Source organism: Microtus oregoni, unplaced genomic scaffold (assembly GCF_018167655.1).
Source record: "Microtus oregoni isolate MIOR12 unplaced genomic scaffold, Mior012 000000F_ref0000247, whole genome shotgun sequence".
Lineage (NCBI taxonomy): Eukaryota > Metazoa > Chordata > Mammalia > Rodentia > Cricetidae > Microtus > Microtus oregoni.
The window spans coordinates 30,460,301-30,479,497 of NW_024543059.1; the positions used below are offsets into that span (position 1 = coordinate 30,460,301).

Below are 19,197 nucleotides of genomic sequence, written 5' to 3' on the forward strand. Positions count from 1 at the left end.
AGTTAAACCAGATGCTTCTGACAAAATTCCTCCTAGGAATATTGCAAGAAATTATGAAAATGTTTTATTTGTGTCTGGTTGAAATTTCAGTAATTTGGGAAACATTTAATGATAGCAGGAAATGCTTATGTGGTTCTAGCCTTCAGTTCAATGCACTAAGATAGATACCTAGGGCACTGAAGGAAGGAGACCTAGGGGTCAGAGGTCACAGTTATTGGTAATCAGTTCATTCCTGAAAGCCACGCCATTGCTTTCCTGTTGTAGAGATGGCACGCATGGTGAACATGAGCTGGATATCTGGTTCTGACTGGTTCTTTTGTTCCATAGGACAAGTAGACTTGGACCTGCTGCGCAGCCAGCAGCTGAAGCTGTACATCCTGAAAGCAGGGCGGGCGCTGCTTTCCCACCAAGACAAACTACGGCAGATACTGTCTCAGCCAGCTGTTCAGGAGCCCGGGACTCTACATGCAGGTATCTTCTTAACAGGGGGTTTTATGTAGATGTGACAGAAGATACTCTAGTAGAAACATGTACAAAGAGCATGAATTAGCAGTTCATAAAAGGAGAGCGCGTGCCTGGTGTGTGGGCTGGCTGTGCTGCAGATGCAGATGAGACCTGTGTGTCTGAGGACTGATGCCTGGCTGTGTACAGTGCAGGCGGGCCAGCACACTACCTTCAGTAGAGGTGGGTTGGCTGTTGAGAAGTAGGATATACAGATTTTGTTTTCAAATTCAGATGATGGAGCAGCTGCATCCCCTGACCTTGGGGACATGTCACCGGAAGGGCCACAGCCTCCGATGATCCTCCTGCAGCAGTTATTGTCCTCAGCCACCCAGCCATCTCCTGTGAAAGCCATATTTGATAAACAGGAACTTGAGGTACACTTGTCTGACCTTGATTGCTTTAACTCAGTGTGGTTAACTGTGAATGACTGACTGACTAGCTCTGTACTGAAGCAGTCCCCTTTCCTAATGTGCTTTATTAATGCATTTGGAGATGCACTCGTAAATCTGTTCTCTGCAGTGCAGCTCATGGGAGATGCTGCTCGTTCCCTTTCGCTCAGATGGTCGAGGGCCCTTCTCCTAACCTTCCTTGTTTGCCTAGGCTGCTGCCTTGGCCCTCTGTCAGTGCTTGGCTGTGGAATCCACACACCCTTCCAGTCCAGGCTGTGAAGACTGCAGCTCCAGTGAGGCCACCACCCCAGTCTCCGTACAACACATCCATCTTGCCAGGGCGAAGAAGCGCAGGCAGTCACCAGCGCCTGCTCTGCCTATTGTGGTGCAGCTCATGGAAATGGGATTTCCTAGGAAGAATATAGAGTTTGCTCTGAAGTCGCTCTCCGGCACCTCTGGGAATGCGTCTGGTTTGCCTGGTATAATTTTTTCTTGTATATGTTTGCTTGTTTTTTGGGTTTGAAGTTCAGTGCTATTGGTCTTGAAGGTAGCTGAGTGTTTTTTCTCTTAGGTGTGGAAGCCTTGGTTGGGTGGCTACTAGACCACTCTGATGTCCAGGTTACAGAGTTCTCAGATGCGGACACAGTATCTGACGAGTATTCAGACGAGGAGGTGGTGGAAGATGTGGACGATACCCCGTACCCTGTGGTCAGTGGTTCCACATATCCTACCAGTTTTACACGATGATTCTATATTACTTTTCTCCATCCCTCAAAAGAACCAGTGCATGCCCTGTGGCCAGTTGTGCAAGCTTACCCACAGCTCTGCTATATACAGAACCAAGATGTCTCTTTTGCTGCTGAGATAATGATTGGTTTTCCTCTATTAAATTTTTCTTAGTTTTAGAAGCCATTGAGAACAATTGAGTGCTGTTGGGTAGAAGACACTGGAGAGCCGTGTCTGTTGTGGTCACAGTTACTCTGCAGACTGAAAGAAGGAGGTTTGATTGAGCTGAGAGTTCGAAGCTATTCCTGGCAGCATCATTAGACATTGTCTGGCTAAAATACAAATAAATATGCTGAACCCTCCATAGTAAGAGGATCATGAGTTCAAGGATGGTTTTAGACTAGCCTTGGAAGTATACCAATACTCTGTTTTTAAAAGTCAAAAATACATGCCATAGTGCTGCATGCTTGTAATACCACTTTGGAGACTGAGGCAGAAGGATCAGGAGTCAGAAACTAGCCTGGAATGCATACTGACAGCCCGTGTAAAGATAACCATTTAAATAAGCAATCATATTTTGTGTGATATAGTGATTTTTTTACTTGAAACAATTGTTTTATAAAATTCATTTTTAAAAGCTTTGGAAAGTTTTGTTTATTGCAAACTGTTAAGATTCATTTTGCCTAGAATTATGGCTAAGAGGTTAAAAGCACTTGTTGCTTTTACAGAAGACCTGTGTTCAATTCTCAGCACCCACATGATGGCCTACAACCATATGCAACTTCATCTGTCCTCTGATGCCAGGCATGCTTGCAGTGTACATGCATCTATGCAGCCAAAACACTAATATATTTAAAATTTTTTACAAAAATTTATTTTACACACTGTGCTTTTGCTGTTAAGGTAGGAAGATTTTTATAGTGAAAGTGTAGTATTGTCTACTGCATTTGTTTATATTATGGATTTCAGTATTTTTGTTTGTTTTTGTTTTTGTCAATAGGGTCTCATTGTGTAGCTCTAACTGGCCTGGAATTACTATGTAGGCCAGAATGGCCTCAAATTTCTAGAGATCCATCTGTCTCTGCCTCCTGGGATTAAAGGTGTGTGCCACCATGCCCAGCTGACAGTCTTTCTTATGTATCTTTTTCAATTTGTTTATGTGTTTATGTCACTTAGACTGCTGGTGCTGTTGTGACTGAGAGCCAGACTTATAAGAAGCGTGCTGACTTCCTGAGTAACGACGACTACGCTGTGTATGTGAGAGAGAACGTTCAGGTGGGCCTGACAGTGCTTGAGCACCGCCTACATGCTGGGTAGTAGCTGAGCTGACAGAGTCCTCGCCCTGCTGGTGGTGGGGGTGGGGGGGGGCTGCCATCCCGGGAATGGAAGGCAGTCAGACTGCTCTTTACTCCCTGCACTCAGGTGGCAGAGACAGGAGGATCTCTGTGATTTTGAGGCCAGCCTGGTTTATAGAGTGAGTTCCAGGACAGGCTCTAAAGCTACAGAAAAACCCTGTCTCAAAAAAAGGGGGGGGGGGGGGAGAAGATCTGCTTATTAGAAAGAGATCCGGATATCATGGGAACGAGAAGAGACCAGAGAGCATGCCCTTGGGACAGTGATTAGATCTATGTTGGGAAGGTTCAAATAGAACATGAAGTAGTACTGGGAAGTGTCTGGACTCATGCTGAGACTTTGGTAGGAAGGCTTGTTAGATTCTTATGTTGACAGGTGTTTGTTACCCGGTGGACATTCACTTTGCATGTTTTTCAAGAAGTTCCCCAATCGTAGACCCATTATAGGCCCATGTGATGGTGATTTTCTAGCTTACTTAATGCTTTTGGATTTATTAGCTTAGGTTTTTTTTTTTTGATAGATTTTTTTAAATCAGCTTTAGTTGTTTTACAGTTCTTGGAGGAAAGGCAGAGTAAGCACCCTGTTTAAAATCAGTGATATTAGAGGTTGTCTCTCAGTTTTCTCAGTGATGCATTGGTGGTCGGCTGAAGGTGACCAAGAAGCTTTGGTTGGTTTATTGTCACCGTGTTGGATTTATTAGCTGTAGCTTGTGTTTGAGCTGTTATTCCTTCTGAAGATGATACAGGTTCATGTATATATTTCCAGCGAGGTCTGTTCTACCTGTGCTAAATGCTGCTTATCTTAGTTTGCTTTCTGCTACTGTGATAAGGCATCAACTCCAAAGGTTGATTTGGCTTACATGCCCCAATCACAGTCTATCAAGTGGGCAAACCAGGGCAGGGACTTAAGGCAAGACTCTAGAGACAGGAGCAGAAGCAGATGGCATGCAGAAATGCAGCTTATGGCTCCCCATGGCTTGTCCAGAGCGGCAGTGCCCACGGTGGGTTGCACTGTCCCCCTCTAACAATTATTAATCAAGAAAATGACTCACAGACATGCGCACAGGCCAGCCTGATGGAGGCAGCTCCTCAATTAGCGTTCTGACTTCCTTGGTGACTCTAATTTGTGTCAAGTTGTCAAACTAACCAGCACAATATTTTTAGCTTATTTCTGGGTCCTAAATAAAATCTTTACATTGTATCTTCTGTCTAGGTGTACTTTACTGCACTTTGCATTTCAATTTCAGGTCGGAATGATGGTTCGATGCTGTCGAACATATGAAGAAGTGTGTGAAGGTGATGTGGGCAAAGTCATCAAGCTGGACAGAGATGGATTGCATGACCTCAATGTGCAGTGTGATTGGCAGCAGAAAGGGGGTACTTACTGGGTTAGGTATATTCACGTTGAACTCATAGGTGAGCACACTCCTTGTTAATACATTTTATTTCTTAGAGACACGGTTCCCAGAAAGTGAGCACTAATCATAGTGTGTTTGCCAATGAACTCCTTAGGCTATCCTCCACCGAGTTCTTCTTCTCACATCAAGATTGGTGATAAAGTACGGGTCAAAGCTTCCGTAACCACACCAAAATACAAGTGGGGATCCGTTACTCATCAAAGTGTGGGGCTCGTGAAAGGTAACAGCCAACAGAATGCTTTGTTACAGACTATAGTTTCCTTTATTACTGTATGCATTAGCATTTCTTTTTACCATACTATCAAAAGTTAAATGAATATGTCTGAGAAATAGAGGAAAGGCCAGGAATAAACAGACATAAAAATAGCCAGGTTAAACAAAACAGATTAAACAGATGAGTGTCACCATTACTTTATGTTTCTGCACTTGGATTCCAGAATATTGCTGCTTTCCCAGGGCTTGGCCATTGTTAGAACTTCCCAGGTCGCGCAAGAACAAATGACTTCTTTTATATTTTAATTTTTATTTTAAGTATTTTTCTTTACTTAAAAGATTATTTAGTCAGGCGGTGGTAGTGCACGCCTTTAATCCCAGCACTTGGGAGGCAGAGGCAGGCAGATCTCTGTGAGTTCGAGGCTAACCTGGTCTACAAGAACAGACCCCAAGGCTACAGAGAAACCCTATCAGCTTTGTTTTGTTTTGTTTTTTTTTTTTGGAGGTAGGGTTTCTCTGTAGCTTTGGAGCCTGTCATGGAACTAGCTCTTGTAGACCAGGCTGGCTTTGAACTCATAGAAATCCACCTTCCTCTGCCTCTCAAGTGTTGGGATTAAAGACATACACCACCACTGCCCAGCTGCTTAAAAGATTCTTGTGTATCAAAACAAAAATATGTTTAAAAAAGCATTTATGGCTGCTAAATCAGTGTTGTGACAGAAGATTGTTCTTAAAGGATGGAAAGTTTTAGCATTGTTAATGTGGTTTATTTCCTAATATATGAAGGGACTAAGTGCAACTTTTCACCTTTATAATTAAAAACTCGTTAGTATGGAGATTATAAGCACAAATAGAAGATACTGCAGTATATGAGCATCTGTACCTTCTCATCGGTGCAACCACAGAGAGCTCACTCTTGCTCTGCTGGAGCTGGCTGATGACTAAGTGCCGTCTCATTGCTAAGGAGCGTTCTTTAAGGAATGTGACTGCCTACAGCACTTACCACAGAGCTGCAGTATTGAGCTGTAGGTTTATGTTGACTGCAAAGTTGTCTCAGGTAGTTTCTGTCCTGTGCTAGCTTTCAGTGCCAACGGGAAAGACATCATTGTGGATTTCCCCCAGCAGTCTCACTGGACTGGGTTGCTATCTGAAATGGAGTTGGTGCCCAGTATTCATCCAGGGGTCACGTGAGTTTCTGGTTTCATGATTACTAGATCAGTTTGGGGAGGAAGAGTTTTCTTCTAAAGTTATTTAAGAATGACTTCATCATTTTCTTATCTTTCTTAAAAACAGCTGTGATGGCTGTCAGACATTCCCTATCAATGGATCCAGATTCAAGTGCAGAAACTGTGATGACTTTGATTTCTGTGAAACCTGTTTCAAGACAAAGAAACACAACAGCAGACATACTTTTGGCAGGATAAATGAGCCAGGTAGAGCTGAATGCTTGTACTTCGCCCTCCATTAAGTCCCACTTGTGAAATAACTACTGAAGTCTGCCGTTAGGTTCACGTGTGTACAGGGAGTGTTGCAGAGAGAGCACAGTTAGAGAGAAGGGACAGTCGGATCCATTTCCTCCCCTTTCCCTGCCTTCTTTTCATTAGAGTAGTAAGGTTTGCCTGTCTCAGTTTCCAGAAATTTTAGAATCATCTCCAGAAACTAAGAGCACATCTATGTTTAGTTGGGTGCAATGGAAGTTGGTGGTGTAGGTTTTCATTTGTAGTATTATTTGTATTGAAGTAAAATACACAGAGCTTAGAATTTGCCATTATAAATTTATAGTGAATGTGCTGTGTATGATGTTGTACAACTGTCTCTACTATGTATTTCCAAAACCATCTGTCCATCCAAACAGACATTAGCATTTAACTTCCTCATCTTGTCTTTCCTATTCCTGCTGCCTTAGTTAGGCTTCCCGTGGCTGTGATAAAACACCATGACCAAAGAAGTTTAGGGAAGAGCTGGGCGGTGGTGGCGCACGCCTTTAATCCCAGCACTCTGGAGGCAGAAGCAGGCGGATCTCTGTGAGTTCGAGACCAGCCTGGTCTACAAAAGCTAGTTCCAGGACAGGCTCCAAAACCACAGAGAAACCCTGTCTCGAAAAACCAAAAAAAAAAAAAAAAAAGAAGTTTAGGGAAGAAAGGGTTTATTTAATTTTGCAGTTTACAGATTTATAAACCATGGCAGTCAGAGCAGGAACCTGAAGGCAGAAACTAAATCAGAGGCCATAGAAGAGTGCTGTCTGTTTGCTTGCTCCCATCCCAAGACACAAACAGATGCTTGCCCACCCATGTTAATGGCTGCATCATTCACAATAGCCAACATGGAAAACAAATCTTAAATGGCCATGAATAAATACACGGATAAAAACACTTGGTATACATATTCGGTGGAAAGTTGTGACTACCACTGCGTAAGACACATTCTGATGAAACATTACAGCACAGAAGAACCCTGAAGACAGTGGGGTAAACTAAGCCTTAATCAGCAGGGTTGGTTTGTCAGATGTTAGTGATCAATTCCTATTTGAGCTCACTTTTATCAACTGTCATTGACATAGGTGTATGTTGAGCTGTAATCTAGTGAACAGAGGACAGAGAACACCTCCCAAATGTGACGTCACTTCATAGTTCACTCTTGTCTGTACTTCCTGCTGGGATTTCAAATGCAGCTCGGCTGCTCACAACCCTCTTGGGCCTTTCTGAGAGCAATAAAGGGAGCTGTCAGATCCAGGCCACATCTCCTCTGCACACTTCTGTTTATCCCTAGCCTTCTTTAGTTGCTGGCCTTAATTCTTTTCTATTTCATTATTTCCGTACTTTCAAACAGAGGTTTGTTTACTTTTTTTTTTGTTTTGTCTTATTCTTTTAGTTGGGAAAGGCTAACTGAATTTCAGAATTCACCATTAATGGATGTGTAAATACAAAGTTGATCTTTAGCGCTGCATTTATAAAAGTATTTTTATTATTCTTATTTTTGTAGTCTAGAGACTGATTCTGGGGTATCCTGTATACCACACACACATTCTCCCACTGAACTACTCTCTCAGATCCTAAAAGTCGTTCTAATAATATTTTGTTGTGAACGGACACAGGTTGTTTGGAAATACATTGCCTTGTTATTATCTGAGAAGATTTATGTGGAATGAATTACAGCATTATACAGACCTCATTTCTCAAACTGATACAAAGTAATATTGGATAGCTTTTAGAAAGCCATTTATGGTATTAACTAACGGCTCTTTTAAAATGTAAAGATATTTGAAAATAGCATAGTTTGAAGCGCTTTGCCGTGTAGTCCTCTGGTTTCTCAGACATGGGGGCTCTGTCCAGTCCCATAGTGTCTGTCCTCTGTTTGACCATGCAATAGGGCAGTCTGCAGTCTTCTGTGGCCGTTCCGGAAAGCAGCTGAAGCGCTGTCATAGCAGTCAGCCTGGAATGCTGCTAGACAGCTGGTCACGGATGGTGAAGAGTCTGAATGTGTCGTCCTCTGTGAACCAGGCCTCTCGTCTCATCGATGGCAGTGAGCCCTGTTGGCAATCATCTGGGTCCCAAGGGAAGGTAATGTTTGTGGGATATGTCAGGAAACACTCTGATTTAGAAGGTGGATTTTAGACCTTTGCATTGAACTGAGAACTTTTACTTTTGCTAATACCCTCTTAACGCTCATTTTAAGTTTCAGGTCATTAAATAATTTTAAACATACAGACTAGTATATTGTGTATTATTGTTAGATTTTTAAACACTATGAATAACAGATTTTATTAAGTGACCAGTTGAGTAACCAATTATTTTATATATTTTCATATGTAAAATGTTAATTCCTATTATACTCCAGGTTACAAGTTTTTCTAGCATACAAATGAGTTTTGGGGATTTCTCTAACACTGTTTGTACCTTGTGTGCCAGCAGGGCAGATGTGATGGGAAGGGAAACGTTTTCTGTGACCCAGTCTAGATCCTGGACAGAAGTCTGTAAATGCAGCATTTCTGTGACCCAGTCTAGATCCTGGACAGAAGTCTGTAAATGCAGCATTTCTGTGACCCAGTCTAGATCCTGGACAGAAGTCTGTAAATGCAGCATTTCTGTGACCCAGTCTAGATCCTGGACAGAAGTCTGTAAATGCAGCATTTCTGTGACCCAGTCTAGATCCCGGACAGAAGTCTGTAAATGCAGCATTTCTCTGACTTAGAGTGAGACTGCTCAAATCAGCAGGTGGTGGGAAGAGGTGCTCTTTCTTCCAGAGTAGGGGTGAATCTTCACACTCCATTTTACATTTAAAACTCAGGTTCAGGCTTCAGTGATATTGTTTTATTTTACTTTGTTTATTAGTGTGTGTGTGTGTGTGTGTGTGTGTGCGCGCGCGCGCGCATGCACATGGAGGTCAGAGCTCATGGTTTTCTACCATGTAGGTTCCTTGGGGTTGAACGCAGATCATCAGGCTTAACAGCAAGAGCCTTTGTCTTCCAAGCCATCATGCTAGCGCCTAGTGAAGACTTTAGCAGCTAAATATAACTTAAATTTCGGTAACTGAGAGTGTATTTTTTTTTCTTCCCCCTTTAAAAAAAGCATTGGATTCGTTTGGAGATTTTCCCAGATGTTCTTGTTCATAGATTAAAAATGATAGTAGATCCTGCAGACAGTAGCTACATGCCATCCCTGGTCGTGGTGTCAGGTAATTGAATTAGTTTCCTCTAAAAGAAGCCTCTCCTAACGTTTAATAAAGATTGCTTGTTTGATTTCTTTACCTTTCTTTTCCCCCAGGTGGAAGTTCCTTAAATAACCTAATTGAACTAAAGACTATTAATATCAACCAAACTGACACCACCGTGCCCCTGCTGAATGACTGTGCCGAGGTGAGTTGAGTTGTAGTGACCTGTTTCTTTCTGTGTGATTGTGTGTAGCCCATGGATGGCAGCTATGTGTTCGCACTTAGCTGAGTTTTTTCCTTCTTAAATGATTTACATTCCTTAATACCATATTTTATCCAATTACTTCTGCGAAAGAAACAAAACCGACTTCACTTTTCCCTGTTTTTGGTAATAAGCATGTGTTCATATTCCTAGTGCTCTCTAAAAAAAGCTTTGATTGGAATTTTTTTTTTCTCTCTCTCTCTCTCTTTTTTTTTTTTTGGTTTTGGATTTGTTTTGGTTTTTCCAGGCAGGGTTCTCTATGTAGTCCTGGTTGTCCTAGAACTGGATCTGTAGACCAGGCTGGCCTCAAACACACAGAGATCTACCTGCCTGCCTCTGCCTCCAGAGTGCTGGAATTAAAGTCATGTGTGACCACCGTCCCTGGCTGAAGTTGCTCTTTACATCCATACATATTTGTCAACACCCAATATCTTTTCCTTAAGGTAGATTTTCTGACAATATTTGTGATATTGAAATTGCTTCTTTGTTGAATCACCTTTGCTTCAACTGCTGAACCTGTGAAGTAATAATAAAATATCTTGCAGAAAGAGTCTGAGTTTGTTGTGTCTCTGGAAAAGTCCGTCTGACAGGTTTTCTGTACACATGTAGGATGGCTGTGCCCTCTGCACATGGTCTCTTTGCTGTGCAGAGACTTCAGCTGGCCGGGTCCTCTGCACATGGTCTCTTTGCTGTGCAGAGACTTCAGCTGGCCGGGTCCTCTGCACATGGTCTCTTTGCTGTGCAGAGACTTCAGCTGTCTGCCCTCTACAAATGGTCTCTTTGCTGTGCGGAGACTTCAGCTGGCTGTCCCCTATGTACATGGTCTCTCTGCTGTTTTCTTTGCTGTGCAGAAACTTTAGCTGGCTGTGCCCTCTGCACATGGTCTCTTTGCTGTGCGGAGACTTTAGCTTCTAGTCATTCTGTTTCTTAGCTCTGGGGCTCATAGCTCTACTGTTGGTGTTCTGTGTAAAAAGTTCTCATGTATAGCTATACCAAGTGTTTTTTGTGTGTTTCCCTTTAGCCATTTCAGTGTTTCCAGTTGCTCTCCTGTTCACTTTAAGTTTCGTGTAGGGTGAGCGATAAAGATCTCATTCTTCTGCAGGTGGGCATCTAGTTGTGTCAATCCTCTGTTTACTAAGTTTTTTTTTTCGGTGTTTGTTTTTGACACCGTTTTTTGAAAAATAGCGGTGTGCATTTATTTCTGAGTTCTCTGTTCTGTTTTGTTTGTCAGCATGTTTGTTTTTGTACCAGGACCATGTGGATTTCGTCACTGTAGTGCTCTGTAGAATAATTTGAGGTCATATATTATGATGCATCTGGCAGCGTTCTTTCCGCATAGAATTACTTTGGCTACCCAGTTTGTTTTCATATTTCCATATGAGTTTAAGATTTATTTCTTCTTCAGTTAATACATCATTGCAGTTTTGAAGAAGCTTATATTGAACCTGTTAATTATTCTTGGTGACAGAGCTGTCTTTATGACATTAGCTCTGCCAAGACAGGAGCCTGGGTGTGTTTATTCCTAGATTCTTTCTCTCCCTCTTTTAAGAAAATATGGTATTCAGGATTTTTTCTTTTGAGTTCCTTTCTCAGCAAGTTTACTATTGCTGTATATATAAAAGCTATTACTATTTGTGTTATCATTTTGTATACTGCATTTACCAGATCTTCTAGTTTCCTATTAGACTCACTGTGTCTTAAGTATAGAGTCTTGCCATCTGCAAATTAATATTTCCAGTTTTTAATCCCTTTTTATTTCTTTCTCGTTGCAATAGCTGAGATGATGAACACCATATTTTATAAGAATGGAGGAAGCAGGTTCTCTTGTCTTGTTCCAATTGTAGAGGAGATGTCAGTTTTCCCCAGTTAGTACGCTGTTGACTCTAAGTTTGCCGTATCTAATAGCCAATATTACTATATTGGGGTCTGTTCCATTTATTCCTAATTTCTTCAAGAACTTTTATCTTTAGTTCAACTCTGTAAATTGCCTTCTCTGTATTTATTGAGATGACAATGTGGTTTCTGTCCTTAAGTCTATTAATATGTTATATTATGTTGATTGAGTTGCATATATTGAACCAACCTTTCATCTCTGGAAGGAAACCACCTTGATCAAGGCATATAATCTTATTAATGTGATTTCGCCTTCAGTTTACAAAGGTGTTTTTATATCTGTTGATAAAGAAATTAATCATGGTTCCTTTGGTTTGATATCAAGGTGATAGTGATTTAGTAAGATAAAATTGATACTATACCTTCCCCTTTTGTTTTGTGAAATGTTCATAAATGTTGATGGGTGTCAGATTTCCTTTAAATATTTGCTACTATTCATCAGTAAACTCATCCAGTTCTGGGCTTTTCATTGTGGTCACTTATGTACCGCTTCTACTCTTTTAAAGTTATGAATTTGTTTATATTGTTTACATCCTGTAGATTTAATTCCTGTAGGTCATATATATGCACTTAGAAATTTTTTCTTCTTGATATCCAAACTTGGAACACACATTTTCAAAGTTTTCTCTAATGATCTTGTGGGTTTCATTGGTGCCTGTTTTAGTAATTTCTTTTTCAGGTTATCCCATGGGTAATGGAACATTGTACCCTTGTAGGAGCTTGAAAATTTCCTTCCCCATTTCTTCAGTGAGTCACTGTTCATTTAAAATGTATTGTCTAGTCTTAAAGTATTTGTGTGTTTTCTAAGGGTCACTGTGGGGTGTGTTTTTCCCACCACATTCAGGGATTATTTCTGCTCTCTGTCTGCCTGTAACATCAATTTTTAGAGAATGGCAGGAATATTCAGTAGATACCTGTTAAATCCACTTTCTCAGTATTTTATAGAATTTGGAGCCCCAAGATTCTGGGTATTAAATACTTACCTATAAATTTTTACTTAAAAAATTAAAAAATAGTTGTGTCCTCTTGAATTGTTCTCTTTATTAGCATATAGTGACCCTCTGTGCTTTATCACATCTATCCTATCGTCCGTCCGTCTATCTATCTATCTATCTATCTTCCATCCATCCATCCATCCATCCATCCATCCATCCATCCATCGTGTGTGTGTGTTTGGGTTTGGGTTGATAGTTTTCTCGCTTTTATTTCATATGAATTCAGTCATGTGGGTTGTCTTCACTTGGGTTTATATTCAGGGGGAAACTGGCTGCAGTAACATTTGTGATGTTTGGACAGTAGTACTAGTGTTAGCTGCAGGAGTGAGTTCTGTGTCCCTTACTTGTCCCTATAAGATTTGGAGACAGGGACACTAGCCTTCTGGTTGGGGGAAATGTTGCAAACTCACAGGGATTAAGAGTATCAGTATTTTAAGTAGTCAGTGAAGGAACTGTGGTGAAAAATAGAGTAAGAAGGAAAGTATGTGGGTTAGAGGTTTAAAAAAAACAGTAGAAAACAATGTATATTAGATTTAGAGAAATGAGACATGGATCTAAGAGCCTTTTCCAAAACGATATAAACCATAGCATATTAATCGACTACTTAAGGTACAAAAGTATGAATATGGAAGAATGAAATTCTTAAAATGAAAAAAGATGTATGTATATAAAATAGGTTGCTAAAATCAAAAGATTACTGATAAAAAGCCATACTGGATAAAAGAGAAGAGATACTGTTGTCTCAGGAGTGCTTCTGGACCCTGGGAGGGGAGAGCCTGTCCCTGTGTTGTGTGCATCAGGGTCTGCCACCAACTCCATGGAGCCCCTGTACCTCCTCCTTGCTGTGGCCTGGCTGGGGCTGTCACAGATCTTAACTTTATACCCGCACCCGTGCTTCTGGCCCTCTACACAGTCTAGCTTGGCATTTGGTGCTTCCGGCCGGATGCTGTACCATGCTCCGGGTTTTACAGCCCCTTCCCTGGGTCTGATTCACTTGTTGTGTGTGATTTCTCAACTCCACAATCCCTACTCTTCTTTTCCGGTCAGGCACAGATTTGGCTCAGTCTCTGGCCTTCTTTCCACTTCTACACTGCCTGGCTGTGAGATTGCCTGTTACTCCTCCAGGCAGTGGTGGGGAAGGAGGATTTTAAGTGTTGAAAGCGTTCAGTTTCAGGTTCTTCCACCTCTTTGTAGGGTGTAATTTCCCGAGGTCTAGTTAGCTTGATGTTCTGACTCCAGTTTGAATTTCCAGCAGCTCACACTTGTCTGTCCTGGCAGCTCTCATGCTTTCCCTGGGAGCTAGGAGTCCCGTCAGGGCACTTGCTGGCAGGATTCAGCCCTGACCATGCTCCTTGGTGTGGTCAGATGAACCAACTGGCTTCTTTGGGGGCAGGAAATGAAATCCCACTCTGTCTTCTTCCTGTTTTCTGTAGTTCTTTATGTTATTTCTCCATTTTATTCTTTGATTTCTTCTTTTATCTTGCCTTTTTCTACCCAGACTGGTGAAATCACAGATGCAGTTTGTAACCTGCAATCTTTCCAGAATGTCAATGTCAGTGTCTGTCTTCTGAGTCTGAAGCATCTGTAACTTGTCATTTTCTCATCCAGTATCACAGGTACATTGAGATCGCAATAAAACAGTGCAGGAGCTCAGGGATTGATTGCAAAATCCACGGTCTCATCCTGCTGGGACGCATCCGGGCTGAGGAGGAGGATTTGGCAGCGGTTCCTTTTCTGGCTTCAGATAACGAGGAGGAGGAGGATGACAAAGGCAGCACTGGGAGGTGAGAGCTTCTTCCTCTGGGACTGGCTGCCTTCTGTACCATCCCCAGATTGTGAATCGTGCCTACTAGGATGCTTAGTCGAGTTGTCAAAAATAATTATCTTGCAAGAAAATAAAACATAAAAAATGCACATTTCAAAAAAATGACCATTAGAGAGAAGATTGGGGAAAAAAAGCTTACTTTTGTTTTTAATCTGAAACATTCTGTTCCTGTTTTGATTTAAATCCCTGTAGCTTCCTTTTGTTTTCTGTGCTAGATCATGATTTTCTATAAGAACCAACACCCAAATTGCAGGTGGTTATATTTAGCTGACCATTCAGTACTTAACATTGTACCACTCATTGAATATTCTGAATGTCAGTATTTGTTTCCCAGCCATATATTTGACCAAAATTATGTTCCATGATAATTTGATACTTTGTATATAAATTTGTTCTACTTTGCCTCTTATCAGATAAGTCAGCTTTTCTACATTTTTTATTTCCATACCATGGGATTTTGATCCCCTAAAGTAAATATTTATTGCTACGTAACATTTTTTTTCTATAAAAGATCTGTTTATATAAAGAGTAGTTTCTAAAACCCAGAATCTTCCATTCCTTGTAAAAATGGATTACAAAAACAAGTAAAAGAAGCAGGATTTTAGCACTTGGCATTAAAGTACCAGCCGAGGCCATCTTAACCTTGTCCTGTGCACTGCGAGCATTAATCAGGTAGAGAACTGGAGTACTGTGGCTCCCACCAGGGACAGGTCAGGAGATGGGATCAGCAAGGCATATAGCAACCCAGGAATGCAGTCATGGCAGAACCCCTCCATCCTGGCCTTTCCAGCTTGTGTTGTAGGCAGAGGATGTCAAGGAAGAAAGTAGCATATTGCTTTGATGTATATTAGAATACTTCTAATACCACATAGTTAAATCTGTTTAATTCTATCTTTGAGAAATAAAATGACCACATACATGTTTAGGTACGGACCCTCCTCTCCCCATCCCCCTCCCAAAATACAAAATGCAACAAGGCCACTTCTGGGTGGAACCTGTTAGGTCATTTCCCCAAGGGCTTTCAGGTCCATTTGTGCTCACTGGGCACACTGTTGAGCACTAGGACTTGTTCTGAATCAGGAAGCAGTGTTATGTTTAACTTGTGTTTAGGAAGAAAGCAGATATGCACTGGATTATAGATGTTTTGCCTCATGGGATCTTACGGTGCAGGAATGACCGAATTATCTGATACCAGAATGTTCTCCAACAAAAGTACAAGGTTCAAATAATAAATTCTGCTCTTAATAGATAACACGTTACTGGGTGTGGTGGTACACATCTATAATCCTAGCACCCAGGAAGTTGAGGTGGGTAGATCTCTGTGAGTTTAAAGAACAGCCTAGTCCAGCTAGTGAGTTCCGTGCCAGATGGGGCTACATAGTCAGACCCCATCTCCAAAACAAGCAAATGTACAGAAAGAAAACAGACTAACCTGTAAATGTTTACTGTACTGAAACATACAGTGATAATCTGCAGCTGTCATCCATGTCTGTGGAAATGCCGGTCCTCTGGAGCACTTGTTATATACAGACTGGTGGTTTCATGTGCTAAAGCAAAGCTTTGAGATGGACTCCTTACTTGTTATTTAAAACTCTTTCATGTTTTAAATGCTTTGTTTCTACCTTTGTTCCCTGTCTAGTCTCATTAGAAAGAAGACTGCCGGGTTGGAGTCAACAGCTACAATAAGAACCAAAGTGTTTGTGTGGGGCCTGAATGACAAGGACCAGCTGGGTGGGCTCAAAGGCTCTAAGGTACCTACCCCGTTCCCTGTGGCTGATGGCAGTGCTTGTGGCTTGTGCCTGAGGCTCAGCTAGGCAGGCTCTTTAACCCTCTTTCTAGATGTGGGTTCTGAGTTCAGACTTTGTGAGCAGCTTCTCTCCTTTATATACAGTTGTATGGAGAGAATGCTTTGTGAGCACAGAGACATGGGACAATAGATCTGAGTGTGCACGCTTGTCATTGTGGAGTGGGTGTGGGTAGAGACACACACATTCATTGACTCACTCACTCATTTTTTTAAAGATTTATTTATTTATTATGTATACAGTATTCTTAGTATTCTGCATGTATGCCTGCAGACCAGAAGAGGGCACCAGATCTCATTACAGATGGTTGTGAGCCACCATGTGGTTGCTGGGAATTGAACTCAGGATCTTTGGAAGAGCAAGCAGCGCTCTTAACCACTGAGCCATCTCTCTAGCCCTCACTCATTCATTTTTGTATCCTGATCATGGTTTCCCCTTCCTCCTCCTTTTACCCATTCATTCATTCATTCATTCATTTATCATTCATTTATCATTCATTCATTCATTCATTTTTGCATCCTGATCATGGTTTCCCCTCACTCCTCTCCACCCAATCCCTCCTTTCACTGTTGATTAATCCTGAGACTGCTGGGCAGTGGTGGCACACACCTTTAATCCCAGTACTCAGGAGGTGGAGGCAGGTGAATCTCTGTGAATTCGAGACCAGCCTGGTCTAGAGAGCAAGTTCCAGGACAGGCTTTAAAGGTTTTCCGTGTCTTGAAAAACCAAACATTTGCTTCTATGCTTATACTTGATTTCACAAATAGTTGGGTTAAAGGCTAATTTTTAAAGTGCTTACTCACAAAAAAGGTGACATTTTCCAAATAAAAAAATAGAGTAACTATAACAAATAATGCATTTGAATTAGGATTGAATTAATTGTACATTGTATCTTGTTTGATGAGGTCCAAAAAACCCAACTTGTTGTAATAAGAGCGGCGGGGCTGTGTCCCCAGCACCCCGGCCGCCTGGCTTGCTTATGCCTCGAAATAATTACAAGGACACTGTATTCTTTTAAACACTGCTTGGCCCACTAACTCTAGCCCTTACAGGCTAATTCTCATATCCCGATCAACCCATCTCTAATAATCCGTGTAGCATCAGTCTTACCGGGAAAGATTCAGCATGTCTGACCTGGCAGCTTGCTTCATGGCATCTGGCCCAGAGAGGGGAAGCATAGCGTCTCTGAGCTCACTTCCTCTTCCTCCCAGCATTCTGTTCTGTTTACTCCTCCCACCTATGTTTTAACCTATCAGGGCCAAGCAGTTTCTTTATTGCTTAACCAATGAAATCAACAGATTGATATATGACACTCCCACATCACCAACTTACTCTAATTTTTAGTATTAGGGGACAACTTCACCAGATGAGATCTGTTCTTTTTAGTCTCTGTGGTGACAGCATCAATTATGTGTCTCTGTCACCGGTATTGTTGGGAAGCAGAGATTGCTGGAACTCACTTACTTGAACTAATTTATATTGTTATTTAGGCAGCCTTAAATGACATGTCGTGAGGTCACAGATCCCCATTTTGTAGTGGTCACTGATAGGTATAGGTATAGGTATATTGATGGTTAGGTATAGATCAGGTATATGTATGGGTATGTTGATGGTTAGGTATAGGTCTTATCTGGACCAAAGCCTTTTTTACCTCACACTTCCAGGTGATAGTCCATTCATAATGCAAAACAAATCACCATATAATAATACAGGGTTTCTTAGGCAGGATTTTTAATTTTAACCACATCTATCACAGTGAAAAGCAGAAACATGTAATTTATTTCCTTCCTTCCTTCCTTCCTTCCTGCCTTCCTGCCTTCCTGCCTTCCTGCCTTCCTGCCTTCCTGCCTTCTTCCTGCCTTCCTGCCTTCTTCCTGCCTTCTTCCTGCCTTCTTCCTGCCGCCTTCCTGCCGCCTTCCTGCCTTCCTGCCTTCTTCCTGCCTTCTTCCTGCCTTCTTCCTGCCTTCTTCCTGCCTTCCTGCCTTCTTCCTGCCGCCTTCCTGCCTTCTTCCTGCCGCCTTCCTGCCTTCTTCCTGCCTTCCTGCCTTCTTCCTGCCTTCTTCCTGCCTTCTTCCTGCCTTCCTGCCTTCTTCCTGCCTTCCTGCCTTCTTCCTGCCTTCTTCCTGCCTTCTTCCTGCCTTCTTCCTGCCTTCTTCCTGCCTTCTTCCTGCTGCCTTCCTGCCTTCTTCCTGCCTTCCTGCCTTCTTCCTGCCTTCTTCCTGCCTTCTTCCTGCCTTCTTCCTGCCTTCTTCCTGCCTTCTTCCTGCCTTCCTGCCTTCTTCCTGCCTTCTTCCTGCCTTCTTCCTGCCTTCTTCCTGCCTTCCTGCCTTCTTCCTGCCTTCCTGCCTTCTTCCTGCCGCCTTCCTGCCGCCTTCCTGCCTTCTTCCTGCCGCCTTCCTGCCTTCTTCCTGCCTTCCTGCCTTCTTCCTGCCTTCTTCCTGCCTTCTTCCTGCCTTCCTGCCTTCTTCCTGCCTTCCTGCCTTCTTCCTGCCTTCTTCCTGCCTTCTTCCTGCCTTCTTCCTGCCTTCTTCCTGCCTTCTTCCTGCTGCCTTCCTGCCTTCTTCCTGCCTTCCTGCCTTCTTCCTGCCTTCTTCCTGCCTTCCTGCCTTCTTCCTGCCTTCTTCCTGCCTTCTTCCTGCTGCCTTCCTGCCTTCTTCCTGCGGCCTTCCTGCCTTCCTGCCTTCTTCCTGCCTTCCTGCCTTCTTCCTGCCTTTTTCCTGCCTTCTTCCTGCCTTCTTCCTGCCTTCTTCCTGCCTTCTTCCTGCCTTCTTCCTGCCTTCTTCCTGCCTTCTTCCTGCCTTCTTCCTGCCTTCTTCCTGCCTTCTTCCTGCCTTCTTCCTGCCTTCCTGCCTTCTTCCTGCCTTCTTCCTGCCTTCTTCCTGCCTTCTTCCTGCCTTCCTGCCTTCTTCCTGCCGCCTTCCTGCCGCCTTCCTGCCTTCTTCCTGCCTTCTTCCTGCCTGCCTTCCTGCCTGCCTTCCTGCCTGCCTGCCTGCCTGCCGCCTGCCTGCCTCTAAGCCTGCAGTCTGGGCTGCCCTATACTCACAGAGATTCTCATCTGCCTCTGCTTACCAGACTTTTGAGATTAAAGATGTGCCACACCATGTCCAATTAGCACAGTTTTGTATGTATGTGAGTCACAGTCAGAGTGAGCAAGGCTGTGACAGA

General features: G+C 42.6%; 1 protein-coding gene across 1 annotated transcript in view; it reads left to right on the top strand.

The window, feature by feature from the left end:
* Nucleotides 1–19,197, top strand: part of Herc2 (HECT and RLD domain containing E3 ubiquitin protein ligase 2) — a 161,150-nt gene that overhangs the window by 87,270 nt on the left and 54,683 nt on the right. The window contains exons 44-57 of the mRNA XM_041656580.1: nucleotides 328–471; nucleotides 736–878; nucleotides 1,105–1,372; nucleotides 1,465–1,601; nucleotides 2,796–2,894; nucleotides 4,219–4,387; nucleotides 4,484–4,609; nucleotides 5,681–5,789; nucleotides 5,896–6,035; nucleotides 7,972–8,162; nucleotides 9,171–9,276; nucleotides 9,366–9,457; nucleotides 14,011–14,186; nucleotides 15,867–15,978. Coding sequence (XP_041512514.1) covers nucleotides 328–471; nucleotides 736–878; nucleotides 1,105–1,372; nucleotides 1,465–1,601; nucleotides 2,796–2,894; nucleotides 4,219–4,387; nucleotides 4,484–4,609; nucleotides 5,681–5,789; nucleotides 5,896–6,035; nucleotides 7,972–8,162; nucleotides 9,171–9,276; nucleotides 9,366–9,457; nucleotides 14,011–14,186; nucleotides 15,867–15,978 — 2,012 coding nt within the window. The remainder of the gene's footprint in view (nucleotides 1–327; nucleotides 472–735; nucleotides 879–1,104; nucleotides 1,373–1,464; nucleotides 1,602–2,795; nucleotides 2,895–4,218; nucleotides 4,388–4,483; nucleotides 4,610–5,680; nucleotides 5,790–5,895; nucleotides 6,036–7,971; nucleotides 8,163–9,170; nucleotides 9,277–9,365; nucleotides 9,458–14,010; nucleotides 14,187–15,866; nucleotides 15,979–19,197) is intronic.